The sequence below is a fragment of the Oncorhynchus kisutch genome, linkage group LG5 (assembly GCF_002021735.2).
Source record: "Oncorhynchus kisutch isolate 150728-3 linkage group LG5, Okis_V2, whole genome shotgun sequence".
NCBI classification, from domain to species: Eukaryota; Metazoa; Chordata; class Actinopteri; order Salmoniformes; family Salmonidae; genus Oncorhynchus; species Oncorhynchus kisutch.
Window position 1 is genome coordinate 49,059,156 of NC_034178.2, and position 19,480 is coordinate 49,078,635.

The following is a 19,480-nucleotide window of genomic DNA, read 5'->3' on the forward strand; positions in this document are numbered from 1 at the left end:
AATCTATTACCTCATGATTGTTTTGTGTTTACTGGCTTTTGGAAGACTCTGGGTTGTAGAGGATGTGCAAGCGCAGCCCCTTTGATACCGAATGGGTTTAAGCAGCATCCCCCCGGCAGTGCAGCTTTTGGTTGGAGGAGCCAGCCTCGGCAAAATCAGCCCCTGCAGAACCCCGCTGGAGCGTAGCCCGTCACGCAGCGTACAGGCACACAACAACTCAGCAACCGGTGAGAGAAATCGGTGCATTCACATCGTCACATCATACTTGTTGATCCGTTCCGTAAGGGGAGACACTGGTTCGACCTGAGATTTTACAGCACGTGTAACCCCATTTTAAACATGTCTGTTGCGGGGGTGATGTCTCTAAAAACAGCCTCCAATAGGCAGGCGGTGAGCGGAGCAACAATTCAGCACAATCTTTTTTTAAGATGTTGAAATGTTTCTTCTTACACTCTCAGGCTAAAAGTAACATATGTAAGTATCATGACTATAATATCTGTCATTATTTTCGTCTTAATCTGTTGCACTTGGACTACCATAATGTTGTAGCTAACCCATCTATAGGCCTATCATGGTTATGATCAGACCATCCATTGGAGGAATTCAAAATGTGATTGGAAATTGTGTAATTTCTTTCGCTTTGGTGAAACATTTTACTTTTTAGAATTACATGCACTTTTAGGAACACTATTTGACTGGTCCAAATGTTTTAGCCAAAGCCTAACGAGCAATGCTTAGAATTCTCTTCATTAAAACTCACAAACCACTGGTTAATTATCACACTAATGTCGAGTCTGTTTTGCGCAAATTATTGTAGGTTAAGTAAGCCACATGGAAGTTGCTTGTTGCGCTAAATACATTTCAAAACTGTGGTGGGATTTAAATGGTGGGAAATTTACAAAATATACATAATGTAAAATTTGTTTATGATAACCTTCGTTATTTGCTCAAAGTAAATAGAAAACTTGGTCAAGATAATAATTTGCATTGTTTGCAGAGTAGGCCTAATTTAGTTTTCGCTGAGTCTGAACTCCCCTGCTTATCTGTGTTAGTAGGGCTAATACTGTATCTCTTTAGTGAGATGAGTTCAAGAACAATTTAAAATGTAAGGTCGCAGCTTCCTCGCTCTCGTGAAACCCCGCTCTTTTATGTGGTGCTGAAGTTAAATGATTTCAGCGCTGAAGTTTGGAGACAGCGCACAGCGGGGAAATTTGATGGTTTTCTGTATTAACAGTTTTAGGTGTTTTCAGCACTAGACAGCGCTCGCGAGTGGAGCCGATTTAATCATTGGCTTCCCTCACTCTACTCACTCATCAGCGAGGAAAGCGGCTGTGCATCTTAAAGCTGATTAAATAGTCTGTTTGTTTCTCTAATGAATGGATAAACCACCTGACATTGTGTGAGAAACGTTCTCTATCAGGTCTGTAGGTTATCATATTCGATGGTAATTTGATATAGCACTGATGTTCCTCTTTTCCTCTTTTCGCAGCCACAGTAATGGGGGACAACATACCCTAATGTAGGATCGTGTCTTCTGGACCTGTCTGACCCTATAGTTTTGGACATTATTCAATTTCAAGTGGCCGAACGTCTTGAATGAGAATGAATAAAGGGGGCCCTCGGTCGACCACATCGCTTCCACCGGAGCCGGTGGAAATCATCCGTAGCAAGTCGCACTCCCGTCGGGTGACACTCAATGTTGGTGGTCTTCTCCACGAAGTTCTATGGAGAACGCTGGACAGGTTGCCCCGAACAAGGCTGGGCAAGCTACGAGACTGTAACACCCACGAGTCTCTCATGGAGATATGCGATGACTACAGTTTGGATGATAATGAGTATTTTTTCGACAGACACCCTGGGGCTTTCACGTCCATTCTGAATTTCTCCCGCACGGGAAAGTTGCACATGATGGAGGAGATGTGTGCTCTGTCGTTCAGTCAGGAGCTGGACTACTGGGGTATAGATGAGATCTACCTGGAGTCCTGCTGCCAGGCCAGGTACCACCAGAAGAAGGAACAGATGAATGAGGAGCTCAAACGAGAGGCTGAGTCTATGAAGACCAGGGAAGGCGAGGATTTTGATACCACATGTTGTTTTGAGAAGCAAAAGAAACTTTGGGATCTCCTGGAGAAGCCTAGTTCATCGTTAGCTGCTAAGGTAAGCACTAAGACAGGTAGGCTATCTCTTCAAGTTTATCTGAACGTTTTCCTGCATGGGCTTATAGCCCTGCCATGTATTGCGTGTCATCTCACTTTAAGTGGATCAGCAATGAATAAGCAAATGTAACTTGACCTAGGTCCTCCTAGGTAACATTATTGGTGGCTTACTGCCAGTCTACACAATTCAATTTAGTCATTTGTATTACATTCAACAAATAATAAAAAGGTGCCACATTTTGTTGACAAATTATTTACTTATTACATTGTTCATCTTTCAACAATGACATGGCCTGTCCTTGAGGGTGAGAGTTGTTCTGAAGAGGAAAGTCATAACTAACAAATATTGACTTTGATTTATTTATTTAATCAACATAAGCCTTCAAGCAATACGAACAGTGTTGCATTGAATACTTTAAGTTTCTAGACTTGTAAGTGCTACAGTAGGACTCATACTATGAGTGTGTTTGTGAGGTAGCAGGTCATTGCAGGTTGACTTCATGAGGTTGACATAAAGCCTTTTGTGGCCTCTGATGCATGGGTGGCTCCCATCACCTCGGAGCCACCTCTCAATACCAATTGAACAGAGCATTAGGTCCATCATGACAGACTGATCTGATGTTATGCATATAGCTGATGTTGCCCTCATATTTAAAACTTTTTGTCTGGAGAGAAGTGGGCAGTAGCCAACTGGGAAGTGGGAAGCACAGGTACAAGGACCAGTTGGTGATCAGTGTGTGATTGAATACATGTAGTTCTAATGATCTTGTCTAATGATCTGAAACTCTGTCAGTTTCAGACTCCAACGGTCTCTTTGATTTCAAACCCAGTGTGATTCTTATAAAGGTCTCTTGAACTGAAGAGGCAACCTGTTTCAGGATGTTAGTTCATATTTTTATTGGCAAATTGAAAGAGGAAGGAGAGAGAAATATATCTTACTAGAGATATGCATCTCAGGGGACAGGAGAAAATCGATGCATGATTCAAAACCAATACATAAATGTAACTCTTCAACTGATTATCGTCAGTTTAATAGAGTATACAAACTTATTCTTGTTTTTGGATGTCATAATGAATGTAATGTATGTAGTTGGGAAATTATTCCTGGTAAAATGATCCATAATGACATTTATCGGCTCATAGCTCACGCTGCAGCCGTAAAGCAAAGCAACACATTCACTGGGCTGGACCAATGGACACAGTCGTGTTATGATAACTACTGTTTTATTATATCAATATTCAGTTTACATTAATAATAATAATACAATAACATGTTCTGAACACAACAACTGTAAATAGATAGAGTAATAATTTGGAAAGTGGGAATCAATATTGTACAGGTATCATTATATAGCTGGCGTGGCAAATGTGAGTGTTGCTTTGTTTTTCTATACCTTTTTCCGCTTACTTGTAACCAATGCAGCATTAACTTTTTATGAAGACGTTGTAGAGTTTATGGATCATTCCCTTCCTGATTTGTACTGGCAATGAACTTCACCTGCTCTGCCTACTGTGTATTAGATGTTATTTTAGTTTCTGAGAAGACCCTCCCAAGGGACTTATACACACATACAATAGGGCTGAAAAAAGAAGCTAAGGGCCATGTCCTCTGTCAGGTATTTGCCCAGCCTGGTCTCATAGACTAGACATAACATGGTAAATGTACATCTGGAAAGTAGGGTGGTTGGTGGGGTTGATGGTAAGCGTATAATGCAAATGTCCAGCAACCCAAAGGTTGCGTGTTCGAATCTCATCACAGACAACTTCAGCATTTTAGCTTCTCAGCAACTTTGCAACTACTTACTACTGTTTATCTACTTTGCAACTACTTAGCATGTTTCCCTAACCTCAACACTTTAATCTAACTCTTAACCCTAACCTTAACTAACGCCTAGCCTAGCTAATGTTAGCCACCTAGCTAACATTAGCCACAGCAAATTGGAATTCGTAACGTATCAGTCGTTTTGCATATTGTACAAATTGCAATTTGTAACATACACTACATGACAGACCATTATTACTCCACCACCAAACTTTACAGTTGGCACTATGCATTGGGGCAGGTAGCGTTCTCCTGGCATCCGCCAAATCCAGATTTGTCTGTCGGACTGCCAGATGGTGAAGCGTGATTCATCACTCCAGAGTCCAATGGTGGCGAGCTTTACACCACTCCAGTCGATGCTTGGCATTGCGCATGGTGATCTTAGGCTTGTGTGCGACTGCTCGGCCATGGAAACCCATTTCATGAAGCTCCCGATGAACAGTTATTGTGCTGACGTTACTTCCAGAGCCAGTTTGGACCCCTGCCCTAGCAGATCTATTCAACTTGTCTTTACCGACTTGTGAAATACTTTTTGTTTGTAAATGTGCCTGAGTGAATCCTCTTCATAAAGCTGAAAACTCCTTAGACTCAAATAACTATAGTCCTATATCAGTAATATGTTGAATTGCAATAATCTTTGAGAAATTAATTCATTCCCAAATGTGTCAGTACCTAGATAGATTTAATTTAATTTCACCCTTTCAATCTGGATTTAGACCCAAACATTATACCACCACAGCATTAGTGAAACTTACTAATGATATACATTCTTCATCTGACCAAAGCAAACTAACTGGTACCATCTTTATTGATTTATCAAAAGGATCATTCTATCTTACTAGCAAAACTTCAAAACATTGGTTTCACTAACGTATCACTAAACTGGTTCCATGCATATCTTAGCAATAGAAAACAATGTTTCCATAGAAGGACGCAAATCACATCTTCTTGGACTCAGTAAAGAAGTACCTCAAGGTTCAGTATTGGCCCCCCTTCTTTTCTCTATAATCAGAAATCAATTGCCTCTAATTTGTCAGAATACACATAATCCCTTATATGCTGATGATAGTGCTCTATATATCAAGTTCAAATATTTGTAGATACAAGCAACTCTCCATGGTGATTTTAACACTTTGCAAAAATGGTTTCTAGCAAATAAATTTGTTTTAAAATCAAACAAAGTCCTATATCATGCAGTAGCGATGCATGGGTAAAATCACTGGGGAAGCCAAGCCAGGGGGAAAAAAGCCATATTACAACTAATATGTTGTGATAATTGTGTTGTTTGCTCTATAACCTCTTAGTTCACATGCCTTAACACAGTGATACATAGGCCTAAGGCCGAGACAATAAGAAGACACAGTGGCAGAATACCACACCTTAGTTTCATCACAAAACCGTAGAGCAACATATGTCTGGTGTCAGAGTCCACAAAGCATATTGCATGTAAAAAACATTCGCAAGTCACAAAGAAAACAGGAGCTGTCTCCACTATTCCAGCACCATTTCAACTTCAACATTTCAACATCATCTAATCACCTATGCAACGTCTAATACAGTAACAACTAAAAGATACCAAAAGCAATTTAGTCCAATCAAAGTAAGCTAAATATAAATTCGAATCAAATTTGATTTGTCACGTGCCGAATACAACCGTGAAATGCTTACTTATGAGCCCTTAACCAACAATGCAGAGCTTTAAAAAAGTAAGTTTTAAAAAAGTACTAAATAATCTAAAGGAAAAATAGCAACACAATAACATAACAGTAACAAGGATATATACAAGGGGTACTGGCACTGAGTCAATGTGCAGGGGTAGGGGTTAGTTGAGGTAAAATGAATATGTACGTAGAGGTAAAGTGACTAATACTAATAGTAATAATACTAGATAATACACAGAGAGTAGCAGCAGTATATGTGACGAGTGTGAAGGAATGTGAATGTGTGTGTGTGTGTTACGGATGTGAAACAGCTAGCTTAGTTAGTGGTGGTGCACGCTAAATAGCATTTCAATCGGTTACGTCAATTGCTCTGAGACCTTGAAGTAGTAGTTCCCCTTGCTCTGCAAGGGCCGCAGCTTTTGTGGAGCGATGGGTAATGATGCTTCGTGTATGACTGTTGTTGATGTGTGCAGAGGGTCCCTGGTTTGCGCCCGGGTATGGGCGAGGGGATGGTCTAAAGTTATACTGTTACATTGATGCTGTTGACCCGGATCACTGGTTGCTGCCGGAAAAAGGAGGAGGTCAAAAGGGGGGTGAGTGTAACGGATGTGAAACAGCTAGCTTAGTTAGCGGTGGTGCGCGCTAAATAGCGTTTCAATCGGTTACGTCACTTGCTCTGAGACGTTGAAGTAGTAGTTCCCCTTGCTCTGCAAGGGCCGCGGCTTTTGTGGAGCGATGGGTAATGATGCTTCGTGGGTGACTGTTGTTGATGTGTGCAGAGGGTCCCTGGTTCGCGCCCGGGTATGGGCGAGGGGACGGTCTAAAGTTATACTGTTACATGTGCTATCAATATGCATGTGTGTGGGTGTTTTGTGCGTGTGTGTGTGTGTGTGTGGTTAGAGTCCAGTGAGTGTACATCGAGCTTGTGCAAGAGTCAGTGCAAATATGATCCTTTTGGTCCCAGACTTCGGTAATGCTTGCGGTGCGGTATCAGAGAGAACAGTCTATGACTTGGGTGCCTGGAGTCTTTGACAATTTTTATGGCCTTCCTCTTACACCGACTAATATAGAGGTCCTGGATAGCATAAAGCTCGGCCCCAGTGATGTACTGTAGAGCATTGCGGTCGGATGCCATGTGGCTGTCCATGTTACTGATTTGTGTAAGTGTGTGTAAGTAGAAAGAACATATTGACTCACCCTATTTGTAGAAAAACACCAGTGCCATCCTCTCATCCTTTCATGTTGTCGAAATGGTCAATGACTCTATCATACAGTACACACTTTTAGTTTTTGATGTCCTAGGCTACTTGGCTCAAATACTTGCTCGCTAGCCAAACTTCCTTTCATGGGCAACGATTAGCCAGCTAGTTAACATTAGCCTACTACATCTAGCTACATACTATATGGAACTTTCATGCTCTCAGGCCAGAGGTACAATGTATGAATTTATGGTTGGATCAGAATCTTCCTTATAATCATTGGCCAGTACTTAGAATTAAGTAAAACCACAAGTCCAAATCACTATCTCCATCCATGGCTAATTTAGCAAAGGGACAATTTTGGCCAGCTAGCTACAACACAATGAGATGCACAGCGAGTTTCTGTCAATTACCTATGCTCTTGATGTGATGTGATTGGAGTGAAGCCAAATCCAAACTGGCTTCCTTTTAAACTTTTTTTTGGTGCGCCAGGACCATTCACAGTTGAGCTCACTCAATTTAGCTCCATGCTGATTGGCTATTATTGCAGATTTTTTTTATCAAGGGAGGCCAAATGCTCGACCAGATAGCATCAGCTGGATGGGCTACACATACAGAGACAGAGGGGCACTATTTCGCTCACTTGAATGCTCTCTCTGGTGAGATACATTCAGCCTCTTCCGAATTGAAGGAAAATTATGAAACACAGAGAGACAAAAGATAAATAGATATTTTTATTATTATTATTTTTCAATTATTTGGCATTCATGAATACACGCCACTGATTTCATGCTCTTCGGTTCACGGCAAAGAATGAACTCCACAGCTGGCAATTTCAAAATTCATGCAAGTGATGGAACAATGCTTGAAAGTGTTGATTGTTTGAAACATCTGGGTTTGAGGAAAGATTGTGAATGATCTTTTGGAAAGCAAATTGATTATATTAGAAAAACAATTAACTATAAGCTTGGGTTACTATACAGATCTAAGAATTGTTTTACTGTATCCATTAGAAAGACCTTAGTAACCCAACTGCTGCTTCCTATCCTAGACTATGGTGACATCATCTATTAAAACACAACCAAGACCTTACTTTATGAATGAGATGTCATTTATAACCATCTTTGCAGATGAATTATTGGATGCCATTGTAAGACACATCATTGTACAATGTATGAATCCCTAAATTGATTTATACATTTGAAATGTATGAACTTTAAATTCCCTGTATATATTAAGGAACACCTAACTTACAAGACTCAAACTACTCCTTTCAATGACAGCAGCAATTATAAATTCCAAGGCTGCATCAGGATGTTGGAGTAAGGTCTTTCAGATACCAAGGCCCAACTGACTGGTATAATTTACCTATAGAGGTAATTACCTATTAAAATCACAAAAAGCCCTATTTCGAAAATTAAGAACAAATTGTTTGTGTTTTTAACAAATAGAAACATCACCATGTGAATATATATGTACAGTACCTTCAAAAAGTATTCACACCCCTTGACTTAAAAAAAAGTGTTATAGTCTGAATATAAAATGGTTTAAATTGAGATGTGTCACTGGCCTACACACAATACCCCATAATGTCAGAGTGTAATTTTGTCTTTAAAATGTAACCCCTTTACCATGGCAAGCCTAAATACGTTCAGGAGCAAAAATGTACTTAACAAGTCACATAACAAGTTGCATGGACTCAGTCTGTGTGCAGTAATAGTGTTTAACCATTTTTGAATGATTTTTGAATGACTACCTCATCTCTGTACCCCACACATACAATTATATGTAAAGTGCCACAGTTGAGCAGTGAATTTCAAACACAGATTCAACCACAAAGACCAGGGAGGTTTTCCAATACCTCACAAAGAATGTCACCTATTGGGAGATGGGTAAAAAAAAAACATTAAATATCCCTTTGAGCATGGTGAAGTTATTAATTACACTTTGGATGGTGTATCAATACAAAGACACAGGCTTCCTTCCTAACTCAGTTACCAGAGAGTAAGGACACCGCTCAGTGATTTCACCATGAGGCCAATGGTGACTTTAAAACAGTTACAGTTTAATGGCTGGGATAGGAGAAAACTGAGGATGGATCAACAACATTGTAGTTACCCTACAATACTAAACTAAATGACAGACTGAAAAGATGGATGCCTGTACATAGTACAAATATTCCAAAACATTCATCCTGTTTGCAATAAGGCATTAAAGTAAAACTGCAAAAAAAGTTGGCAAAGAAATTAACTTTATTTGCAGAATACAAAGGCTTATGTTCAGGGTAAATCCAACACAACACATCACTGAACACCACTCTTCATATTTTCAAGCATGGTGGTGGCTGCATCATGTTATGAGAATGCTTGTCATCGGCAAGGACTAGGGATGTTTTTTAGGATAAAAAGAAACGGAATGAGGTAAGCACAGACAAAATCCTAAAGGAAAACCTGTTTCAGTCTGCTTTCCAACACACACCGGGAGACAAATTACCCTTATGTCAGGACAATAACCTAAAACACAAGGCCAAATATGAACTGGAGTTGCTTACCAAGACAACGTTGAATGTACCTGAGTGATCTAATTACAGTTTTGTCTTAAATTGTATTGAAAAACTATGACAAGACTTGAAAATATCTGTCTACCAATTATCAACAGCCAACTTGACAGAGCTTTAATAATTAAAAAAATAATCATGTGCAAATATTGTAAACTCCAGGTGTGCAAATCTCTACCCAGAAACTATTGCAGTTTGGACCCAATAATTTAAAAAATGATAATGTGCAAATATTGTAAACTCCAGATGTGCAAAGCTCTACCCAGAAACTATTGCAGTTTGGACCCAGAATGGGACTTGAGCTATGAAAAAGGATGCTATGTTTTTGCCCAGCCAGTACTGACTCTGTAGGACTAATTACATAACAGCCTCCTCTCCCTTCAGCTGCAGACAGCCTGCCTCACGTCACATTCATTTAGCAGATGCTCATATCCAGAGTGTCTAGGGTTAAGGGCCTTGCTCAAGGGCACAACAACACGTTTTTCACCTGGTCGGTTCATGGATTTGAACCAGCAACATTTTGATTACTGGCCCAAAGCTCTTAACCGCTAGGTTGCCTGCTGCCCACAGGAAGACCTTGCTGGTGCTGCACTAAAGCATGTCTCAGCATGTTTCTGCCTTATAGACCGCAGTTCACGCTCTAGTGCATAAGAACCTTGGCTATGCAATAAGACAGGCTTACGGTGTATCAGATGGTTGTAGCCTGTACATCTTACCTTACATTAGAACCCCTGACCTGCTCACAAACCTCACTTTGAGACGATATTGCTTCATGGTGAGCAGCCAACTAGTGAGTGAGGAGTTAACTGAGCATCCGTCTGGGCTGAGGTTGACAGCTCTATGTGCCCTGTCAGGGTGAAGCCATCAACAGTGTTCTACAGCTCCCGCCAGGTCCCATATATTTTCATCCAGTATGGGCTGACAAACTAATTGTTTTAAGCCGGGGAAGGAAATCAATGACAATTGCATTAAGATAAAAGGTAAGTCGGGTTGGGTGAGGACAGTACACACCCTGGACAGACAGGGAGGGGAGAGAGAGGCTGAGAGGCAGAGTAGCGTGTGTGGACCACTGGACCGCTGGCCGAGGAGATTTCTTTCTCCGCAGGAGGGGGTGTGGCTTCACATGCTAACTTCCAGGCCAACCTGTCTCTCTCTCACACTGAGCCCAGCATGACTTGAGGATGGATGGTCACACTAGAAGAGCAGTACAGTAGCATGGTGGGGTTTATGTTATTTAAGTGATTGTCGCAGTAGCTTTATGACTACTAGGACCTAAGATTAGACTAGGGATGGATGGTTTGAATGTGTGTGTGTGTTTGCTGTGTGCTGAGAGGATGTGTGAGAGACTGTCCTATGAAGTGTGTTGAAGGGGATGTTTTTGAGAGGTCGATGGTGTCTGGTAATCTTGCTGTGCTTTCTGAATGCCTATAAATCCATGGCACACAACCTTTCTGTTGCCTGGCTGATTCAATCACCATATATCTCTTACCAGCCTGACGCAGGGGGGCGCTTGGCACACTGACAGACAGACAGAGATCACTGAGGGCCATGTTATATTCCCCAAGCTCTCTCTATCTCACCTCGTCTCTCCATCTCACCCCTTTCTCCTCTTCACTCTCCATCACTCGTTTCTTTCCTCTCTCTTAAACGCTTACTCTTGTCTCTCTTGCCGTCCCTGTTTCTCATTCTCTCTTCTCTGCTCTGATTATTCAGATCAGAATAAGTTCATCAGCATTTCAGCATTCTTTAGCAGAGATAACGATATAACATATCAACTATATACTAACAGAGATGAAAGGATACAATAAATACAATACAGTAATTAATACAAACCCTTACACAGATATGAGGTAAACATACAAACATGCCTAATCATGTAAAATCACCAAAACACTGGATCTATTAAGAGAGTCTTCTTCATCAGTCGGTTTGTTTCGCTCCGATGTCGATGTTTGTTTAATTATTCATGTAATTTCTTATGTCTCACTTTCAGTGCTCTCCCTGAACAGAATAGGGGTACATATTTATAATTCACCTTCTGATGCAGCACCATTCCCCACACTTAAAGCCAAGCCTCCTGCACCTGGGTATGCTTCATAGATGAGGTCTGAGACATGAGTTTCATATTGACCCACCATAGCATTTGAGCTTCATTCCCTTGCAATGTACATGTAAGAACAAGTGTGCATTGATTATTGATGCAGCCTAACCTCGCAAATGTTTTCTCCAGGTAGCAAAGATGGTGTTGGAAGATTTTGAATGAATCTCTTTTCTGACAGCTGAAAGCCAAAGCAAATCAATTTACATATTTTGTCTGCTATTAGAACTGTCCCATATTCCTAGAGGAATGTGCAGCCTTGGTGGAAATGCTTTGTGGTTCTCGTGGGTTACTCACATTGTGTCAATTAACCCCTATGTGCCCCTAAAGCATAGCTTAATCTTTGAGATTCTTAACCTTTCGATTCTGCCTGTTACTGACATATCTTTAACCTGTGTCTTTTTATTGTTTACATTTTAAATCCATGACCACAAGGGCACAGCCTTCAGAGATGCTCCTCTTCACCACGACTTGTACACAAACCAACATTTACATTCTAGATTTTTGACATGTCTTTGATAGCATTTGATCAATGCGTAGCAGCACATGGATGGAGAAGATAGGCCCAAGAAACTAAAAAGCCCTAGCAAAGGAGCCTCTACTTGATGGGGAAAATCTCTCCCATCAGTAAGCTGCTGAGAAGGGGATTAAATTGTTTGTGTTGTTGCCAATGTCTGTTCTGTACACCATTTTTAAATCAATTCAAATGTTATTGGTCGCACACACATATTTAGCAGATGTTATTGCGGGTGTAGCGGAATGCTTGTGTCCCTAGCTCCAACAGTGCAGTAATATCTTACAATTCACAGCAATACACACACATCTAAAAGTAAAATAATGAGATTAAGAAATATATAAATATTAGGACAAGCCATGTCAGAGTGGCATTGACTAAAATACAGTAGAAAATAATACAGTATGTACATATGAAATGAGTAAAGCAGTGTGTAACATTATTAAAGTGACTAGTGTTCCATTACTAAAGTAACCAGTCATTCTCCAGGTAGCCTCTAAGGTGCAGGGTTGAGTAACCGGGTGGTAGCCGGCTAGTGATGGCTATTTAACAGTCTGATGGCTTTGAGATAGAAGTGTTTTTTCAGTCTCTCGGTCCCAGCTTTGATGCACCTTTACTGACCTCGCCTTCTGGATGATAGCGGAGTGAACAGGCAGTGGCTCAGGTGTTGATGGCCTTTGATATTTTTGGCCTTCCTGTGACATTGGGTGCTGTAGGTGTCCTGGAGGGCAGGCATTGTGCCCCCGGTGATGTGTTTGGCAGACCGCACCACATTCTGGAGAGCACTGCGGTTGCGGGCAGTGCAGTTTCCTGGTTGATTTTTTCAAGTCTTAAAACACTGCATTTCACTGCAATCACAGAAATCTACTGAGATAGCAAGAAGAGTTTAATTCTAAAACGCTACAGTATATATCAATGTTCTGAAATGTAGGTTAATTAGCTTTTATTATTTAAAGAACTGAAAAGAAAGGAAAAGGTAAAGGGGGGTACATAGTCAGTTGCTATGCAGATTCACTGGTGTGTTTTTTCACTATTTAATCATGGCATAGGGTTGTTCAATGACAGGCATGTATTTGTTTAAAATCTATCACTTGATGGTTTCGTTTCAGAGACAAATAATCATGTTTGTTTGCAAAACGCTATATATCCGCCTCCCTATCAGAGAAATAAGTAGTCCTGCTAGGATTTATACAGTCAAATGAAACAAATAACTTCATTTTTAATAAAGAACTGTACAAATTATACATTTGTTGACATCAATTTTAAATAATTTAAAATGTTATTGTTTAATACAGTAATATGAGAATTGTAAGTGAACATTTACTATACATTTGACATTTTAGTAATTTAGCAGATTCTCTTATCCAGAGCGACTTACAGTTAGTGCATTCATGTTTAGATACTGTAGCTAGGTGAAACAACTACATAGTCAAATATGTGACTTGTTTCAGGAAACTAGGCATATGTTGCGTGTCACTACTCCACAGGTGAGCCATTTAAACGTAAACTTTTTATTTTTTTTAAACAAAATCCATTTTGGGGCAGAAATGCCTTCTGGAACATGTGAACGTTCATGTGCCTTATTAACAAACTTGTATGCCATCTGTAAATACGAATTAATTTGTTAAATTATGAGCTCAGTTGGTTTAGCCACGGAAAAAGACAGGAATTTTCCCGCTAGCCATGATTGGCTTAGATCATGGATGGGCTGGACATGCTGAGAGATGAGTTTGGATTGGTCTGCCATGTAGCTCGCTTCTGTTTATAACATGAGCTGGTCAGTATTTGTAGGTAATCCTTAGTATAACTGGAAAAGTGTTGCTCTCCACTTTCTGGAGGACCAAGTTTTGAAATCAGTGGAATGCACAGAATTAGAGTTTGATAGCAAAGGAGATGGAGAAAATTCTGTTGGAGAGCCATTTGCATTGCTAGTTATAGCCTAATGTTAGCTAGCTAGCTAACATTGAACCTGGTTGGTTAGCTACAGTACCTGCAGATTCATGCAGTAGTAACGTTATGAGTTGGGATTATGGTTAATTGTTTAGTTAGCTACATGTCTAAACAAAAGACTCCACTATGCAAGCACCATTTCAATAGAATGTTAATGATGTCACTATGACAACTGTCGATAGACATACAGTACCAAATAGGGCTATATTCTGTATACCACCCCTACCTTGTCACAACACAACTGATTGGCTCAAATGCATTAAGAAGGAAAACAATTCAATAAATTAACATTTAACAAAACAATTTAAATGCATTCCAGGTGACTACCTCATGAATCTGGTTGAGAGAATGCCAAGAGTGTGCAAAGCTGTCATCAAGGCAAAGGGTGGCTACTTAAAAATATTTGTTGGTCTGATGTGATTAATGAGGAGCATCCAGACACTGCACTTGATGAATTTATGAAATTGCTTCTTCCAATTATTGATAAACAAGCACCTGTTAAAAACTTCTTATGGCTGCAATCCCGTTAACGGGAGCGATATGACAACAGCCAGTCAAAGTGTAGGGCGCCAATTTCAAAACATAAAAAATCTCATAATTAAAATTCCTCAAACATACATGTATCTCATACCATTTTAAAGCCATTCTCGTTGTTAATCCCACCACAGTGTCCGATTTCAAATAGGATTTACGGGAAAGCACCACAAACGATTATGTTAGGTCACCAACAACTCACAGAAATACACAGCCATTTTTTCCAGCCAAAGAGAGAGAAAGAAAAGCACAAATAGAGATAAAATTAATCACTAACCTTTGATAATCTTCATCAGATGACACTCATAGGACTTCATGTTACACAATACATGTATGTTTTGTTTGATAAAGTTCATATTTATATAAAAAAAATGGAGTTTACCTTGGCGCGTTACATTCACTAGTTCCAAAAACATCCAGTGATTTTGCATAGCCACATCGATTCAACAGAATTACTCATCATAAATGTAGGTGATAATACAAGTTATACACATGGAATTATAGATATACCTCTCCTTAATACAACCGCTGTGTCAGATTTCAAAAAAACTTTACGGAAAAAGAAAACCATGCAATAATCTGAGACGGCGCTCAGAAAAATAGTTGCATAGCTGCCAATTAGCTACTTTTGTTAGCGCGTTTGGTACATATATCCAAACGCTGGAGCTGGATGATCGTTTCTTCAGACAAAAAATTCAAAAGTTATATTACAGGTCGAAGAAACATTTCAAACTAACTACAGAATCAATCATTAGGATGTTTTTAACATATAGCTTCAATAAAGTTCCAACCGGAGAATTCCTTTGTGTCTAGAGGAGGAACGGAACGCAGGAAGATATAATGTGCTTTGCGCATGACCTGGAACTGGCTCTCTGCCAGTAGTCTGGCACTGTTAGATTTCAGTTGAACCTTTGATATTATTAACCATAACCTGTTGTTGAAAAAACATATGTGCCATGACTTTTCAACCTCTGCCATAATGTGGATTCAGAGCCATCTATCTAATAAAACTCAAAGGGTTTTCTTTAATGGAATCTTCTCTAATGTCGAACATGTAAAGTGTGGTGTACCTCAGGGCAGCTCTCTAGGCCCTCTAGTCTTTTCTATTTTTACCAAAGACCTGCCACTGGTATTAAACAAAGCATGTGTGTCTATGTATGCTGATGATTCAACCATATACACATCAGCAACCAGAGCTAATGAAGTAACTTAACCTTTCTGGCGCAGGCGTTCCGCTAGCGACCCACCTCCACAACATCCGGTGTAATTGCAGAACGCGAAATTCAAATGACAGAAATATAAATATTTAACATTCATGAAAATACAAGTGTCATACATCAACATAAAGCTTAACCTCTCTAGGGTATGTGGGACGCTAGCGTCCCACCTGGCGAACATCCAGTGAGATTGCAGAGCGCCAAATTCAAATACAGAAATACTCATTATAAAAATTCTGAAAACAAAACCTATTTTACATAGGTTTAAAGATGAACTTCTTGTGAATCCAACCACGGTGTCAGATTTAAAAAATGCTTTACGGCGAAAGCATACCTTACGATTATTTGAGAACATAGCCCAGCAGACAAATCATTACGAACAGTAACCAGCCAAGTAGAAGAGTTACACAAGTCAGAAATAGAGATAAAATTAATCCCTTACCGTTGATGATCTTCATATGGTTGCACTCAGTTTGGAAACTTTAGAGTGTTTTCTATCCAAATCTACCAGTTATATGCATATCATATCTTCTGGGCCCAAGTAGCAGGCAGTTTAATTTGGGCATGCTTTTCATCCAAAATTCCAAATGCTGCCCCCTACCCCAGAGAAGTTAACTTCTTGTTAATCCAGCCGCAGTGTAAGATTTCAAAAAGGCTTTACAGCAAAAGCACCCCAATGTGATTATCTGAGGACAGCGCCCCACATACAAAGCATGAAAAACATTTTTCAACCAGGCAGGGGCGCCATGGAAGTCAGAAATAGTGATATAATAAAAGCCTTACCTTAGAGGATCTTCTGTTGGAACTCCAAAATGTCCCAGCTACATCACAAATGGTCCTTTTGTTTGATAAAGTCCTTCTTTATAACCCCAAAAACTCAGTTTAGCTGAGGCGCTTCATTCAATAATCCACTGGTTTCCCTCCTTCAAAATGCATACAAAATGAATCCCAAACGTTACCAATAAACTTCTCCAAACAAGTCAAACAACATTTATAATCAAACCTCAGCTACCCTAATACGTAAATAAACTATAAAGGTTAAGACGGAGAATCGTTATTGTCTTTACCGGAGATAAGCAACAAAGGACATGCTCTCATCCACTCACAGTAAAACACTACAGCCAAAATGGGAGCCACTTAGAAAAACTACAAATTCTCATTATTCCAAAAACAATCCTGAAACTCTTTCTAAAGATGGATGACATCTAGTGGAAGCCCTAGGAACTGCAATCTGGGAGGATTTTGCCTCATAATAAACATGACAGCCATTGGAAACAGTGGTAGGCTGAACATTTTCTTTTTTTAGATGGTTTGTCCTCTGGGTTTCGCCTGCCATATCAGTTCTTTTATACTCAGAGACATAATTTTAACAGTTTTAGAAACTTTAGAGTGATTTCTATTCAAATCTATCCAAATCTTCCGGGCCTGAGTAACAGGCAGTTTACATTGGGCACGCTTTTCATCCAGACGTCAAAATACTGCCCCATAGCCCAAAGAGGTTAACAAAGAGTAAGAGTAAAAACTAAGAGCATTGTATTTGGTACAAATCATACCTTAAGTGCTAGACCTCAGCTGAATCTGGTAATGAATGATGTGGCTGTTGAACAAGTTGAGGAGACTAAATTACTTGGCGTTACCTTAGATTGTAAACTGTCATTAGCTGCTGCTTTTGCAACAGCTAATGGCGATCCTAATAAAATACCAATACCCAATACCAAACTTTGGAGAATCTCAAATATAAAATATATTTTGATTTGTTTAAAACTTTTTTGGTTACTACATGATTCCATATGTGTTATTTCATAGTTTTGATGTCTTCACTATTATTCTACAATATAGAAAATAGTAAAAATAAAGAAAAACCCTTGAATGAGTATGTGTGTCCAAGCTTTTGACTAATACTGTAGCTGGTAAATTCGCTTTGTCTAACTACTCCGATTTCAGACCACTCTCGTCTGAATTTGCCTGAGTACAGAATAACTGACAAAACGCTCAACACCCGTTGAATATGGCCGGTGTTAGTAAATGGATTTGCAGAGAAGAATGGCAGAAACTACAGGTGTGCCAAGCTTGTTAGATTCGAGGCTATAATCGCTGCCAAAGGTGCTTCAACAGAGTACATAGTAAAGGGTCTGAATACTTATGTAAATGTTATATTTCAGTTTTGTATTTTTTATAAATGAGCAAACATTTTTTTTTAAAACTGTTTTTTCTTTGTCATTATGGGGTAGTGTGTGTAGATTGAGACATTTAAAAAAAATATTTAATACATTTTAGAATACGGCTATAACAATTTTGGGGGGGAAAACTCAAGGGGTCTGAATACTTTCCAAATGCACTGTATATTGTTTTGCAAAACATCTAAAATCTATTAATAAAACATCTGAGAACAGTAATAGTTTTACACACATGAAGGTAACCACAGAAATCATTTCTGATGAAAAAACACAAAATGTGAAAAAATTGTGGATGTAGCATTTTGGAAATAATGTCATATTCTGTACATATGTACATATGTCAAGCAGTCTCTCGATGTGCAAAACTGATAGAGACATACCCCAAGCGACTTACAGCTGTAATCGCAGCAAAAGGTGGCGCTACAAAATATTAACTTAAGGGGGCTGAATAATTTGTTTGTAATTAATTGTGTCCCACTTGTTGTTGATTCTTCACAAAAAAATACAGTTTTATATCTTTATGTTTGAAGCCTGAAATGTGGCAAAAGGTCGCAAAATTCAAGGGGGCCGAATACTTTCGCAAGGCACTGTACCTTTGGGCTACGGTTTCCTCTCCATCGAGATTATGAGTGGTGAAGAAAGCAGTTCCCTGGGACACGACTCAATGTCTGTAATCTATTAATTACTTCCTCTATTGATGGAGGTGCTCTATTATCAGTATGGACAGCAGCTACTGCATGGCTAACTGGGATCCTTAGGGCAGGCTTTGTGTTTAGATGAGCGTATGACTAACCACACAAAGATGTTTTATCTGTTTGTCCACCCTTTTGTGATGTATTGATTGGCTGTTGATTAATGTTATTTGAGATGGGGGTTTTTATCTCACAGACACTGTTGCCTGAGGACAATGTGGTTCTTGGTGGAAACAGACAAACATTTATATAGAGAACCATACAAACAACACACAGAGGAAAGAGATAACATGTATCTTATCACTATGGAAATGGGAACATAACTGCTCACTAGTATAGTTTATTATTATTTAATTACGTATAGTTTATTTCCGTCCTAAATGCACTTTCTGATAATGACCCAAAAGTTTTTCCTGATGTGGACTGAGATCAGAAGAGTACTAATTGACAGTTAGGCTAGAATGTACCTTGTATCCGCAGGATATAGGCTAGACACAGGCTGATGTTCTGATGGTAATACCTTTTGAATGGGAAGGCTTTCCTTACAAATGTGGATGTCCACCTTTAGGACATCAGGATTGGCCTTCAACAGCTGACTGACTGTAGATACCTGCCATCACAGCTGGACTTAGTTGGCTAATCTTTGAGTTTGAACTGTGTTACTGTACTGTATGATATGGAATTGCAGACATCATACAAACCATGATAAAGCAGAAGAGAAGGTGCGATTCTGGTGCAGCACATGCGGCCTACAAAATTACAAGTATAGGCTAGCGAATTTGATTTGAATTTTGAAATATAATATAGCCTATTTATATAATTAGTAGGCTGACGCATATATAAATTCCCAATCTGACCCTCAAACCATAACGGTCACCTAATAATCCCAAGTTTACAATTGGC

General features: G+C 39.5%; 1 protein-coding gene across 1 annotated transcript in view; it reads left to right on the forward strand.

Moving 5' to 3' along the window:
* Positions 1–1,302: 1,302 nt before the first annotated feature.
* LOC109891579 (potassium voltage-gated channel subfamily B member 1) overlaps positions 1,303–19,480 on the forward strand; it is an 82,887-nt gene continuing 64,709 nt past the window's right edge. The window contains exon 1 of the mRNA XM_020484119.2: positions 1,303–2,157. Coding sequence (XP_020339708.2) covers positions 1,597–2,157 — 561 coding nt within the window. The 5' untranslated portion in view covers positions 1,303–1,596. The remainder of the gene's footprint in view (positions 2,158–19,480) is intronic.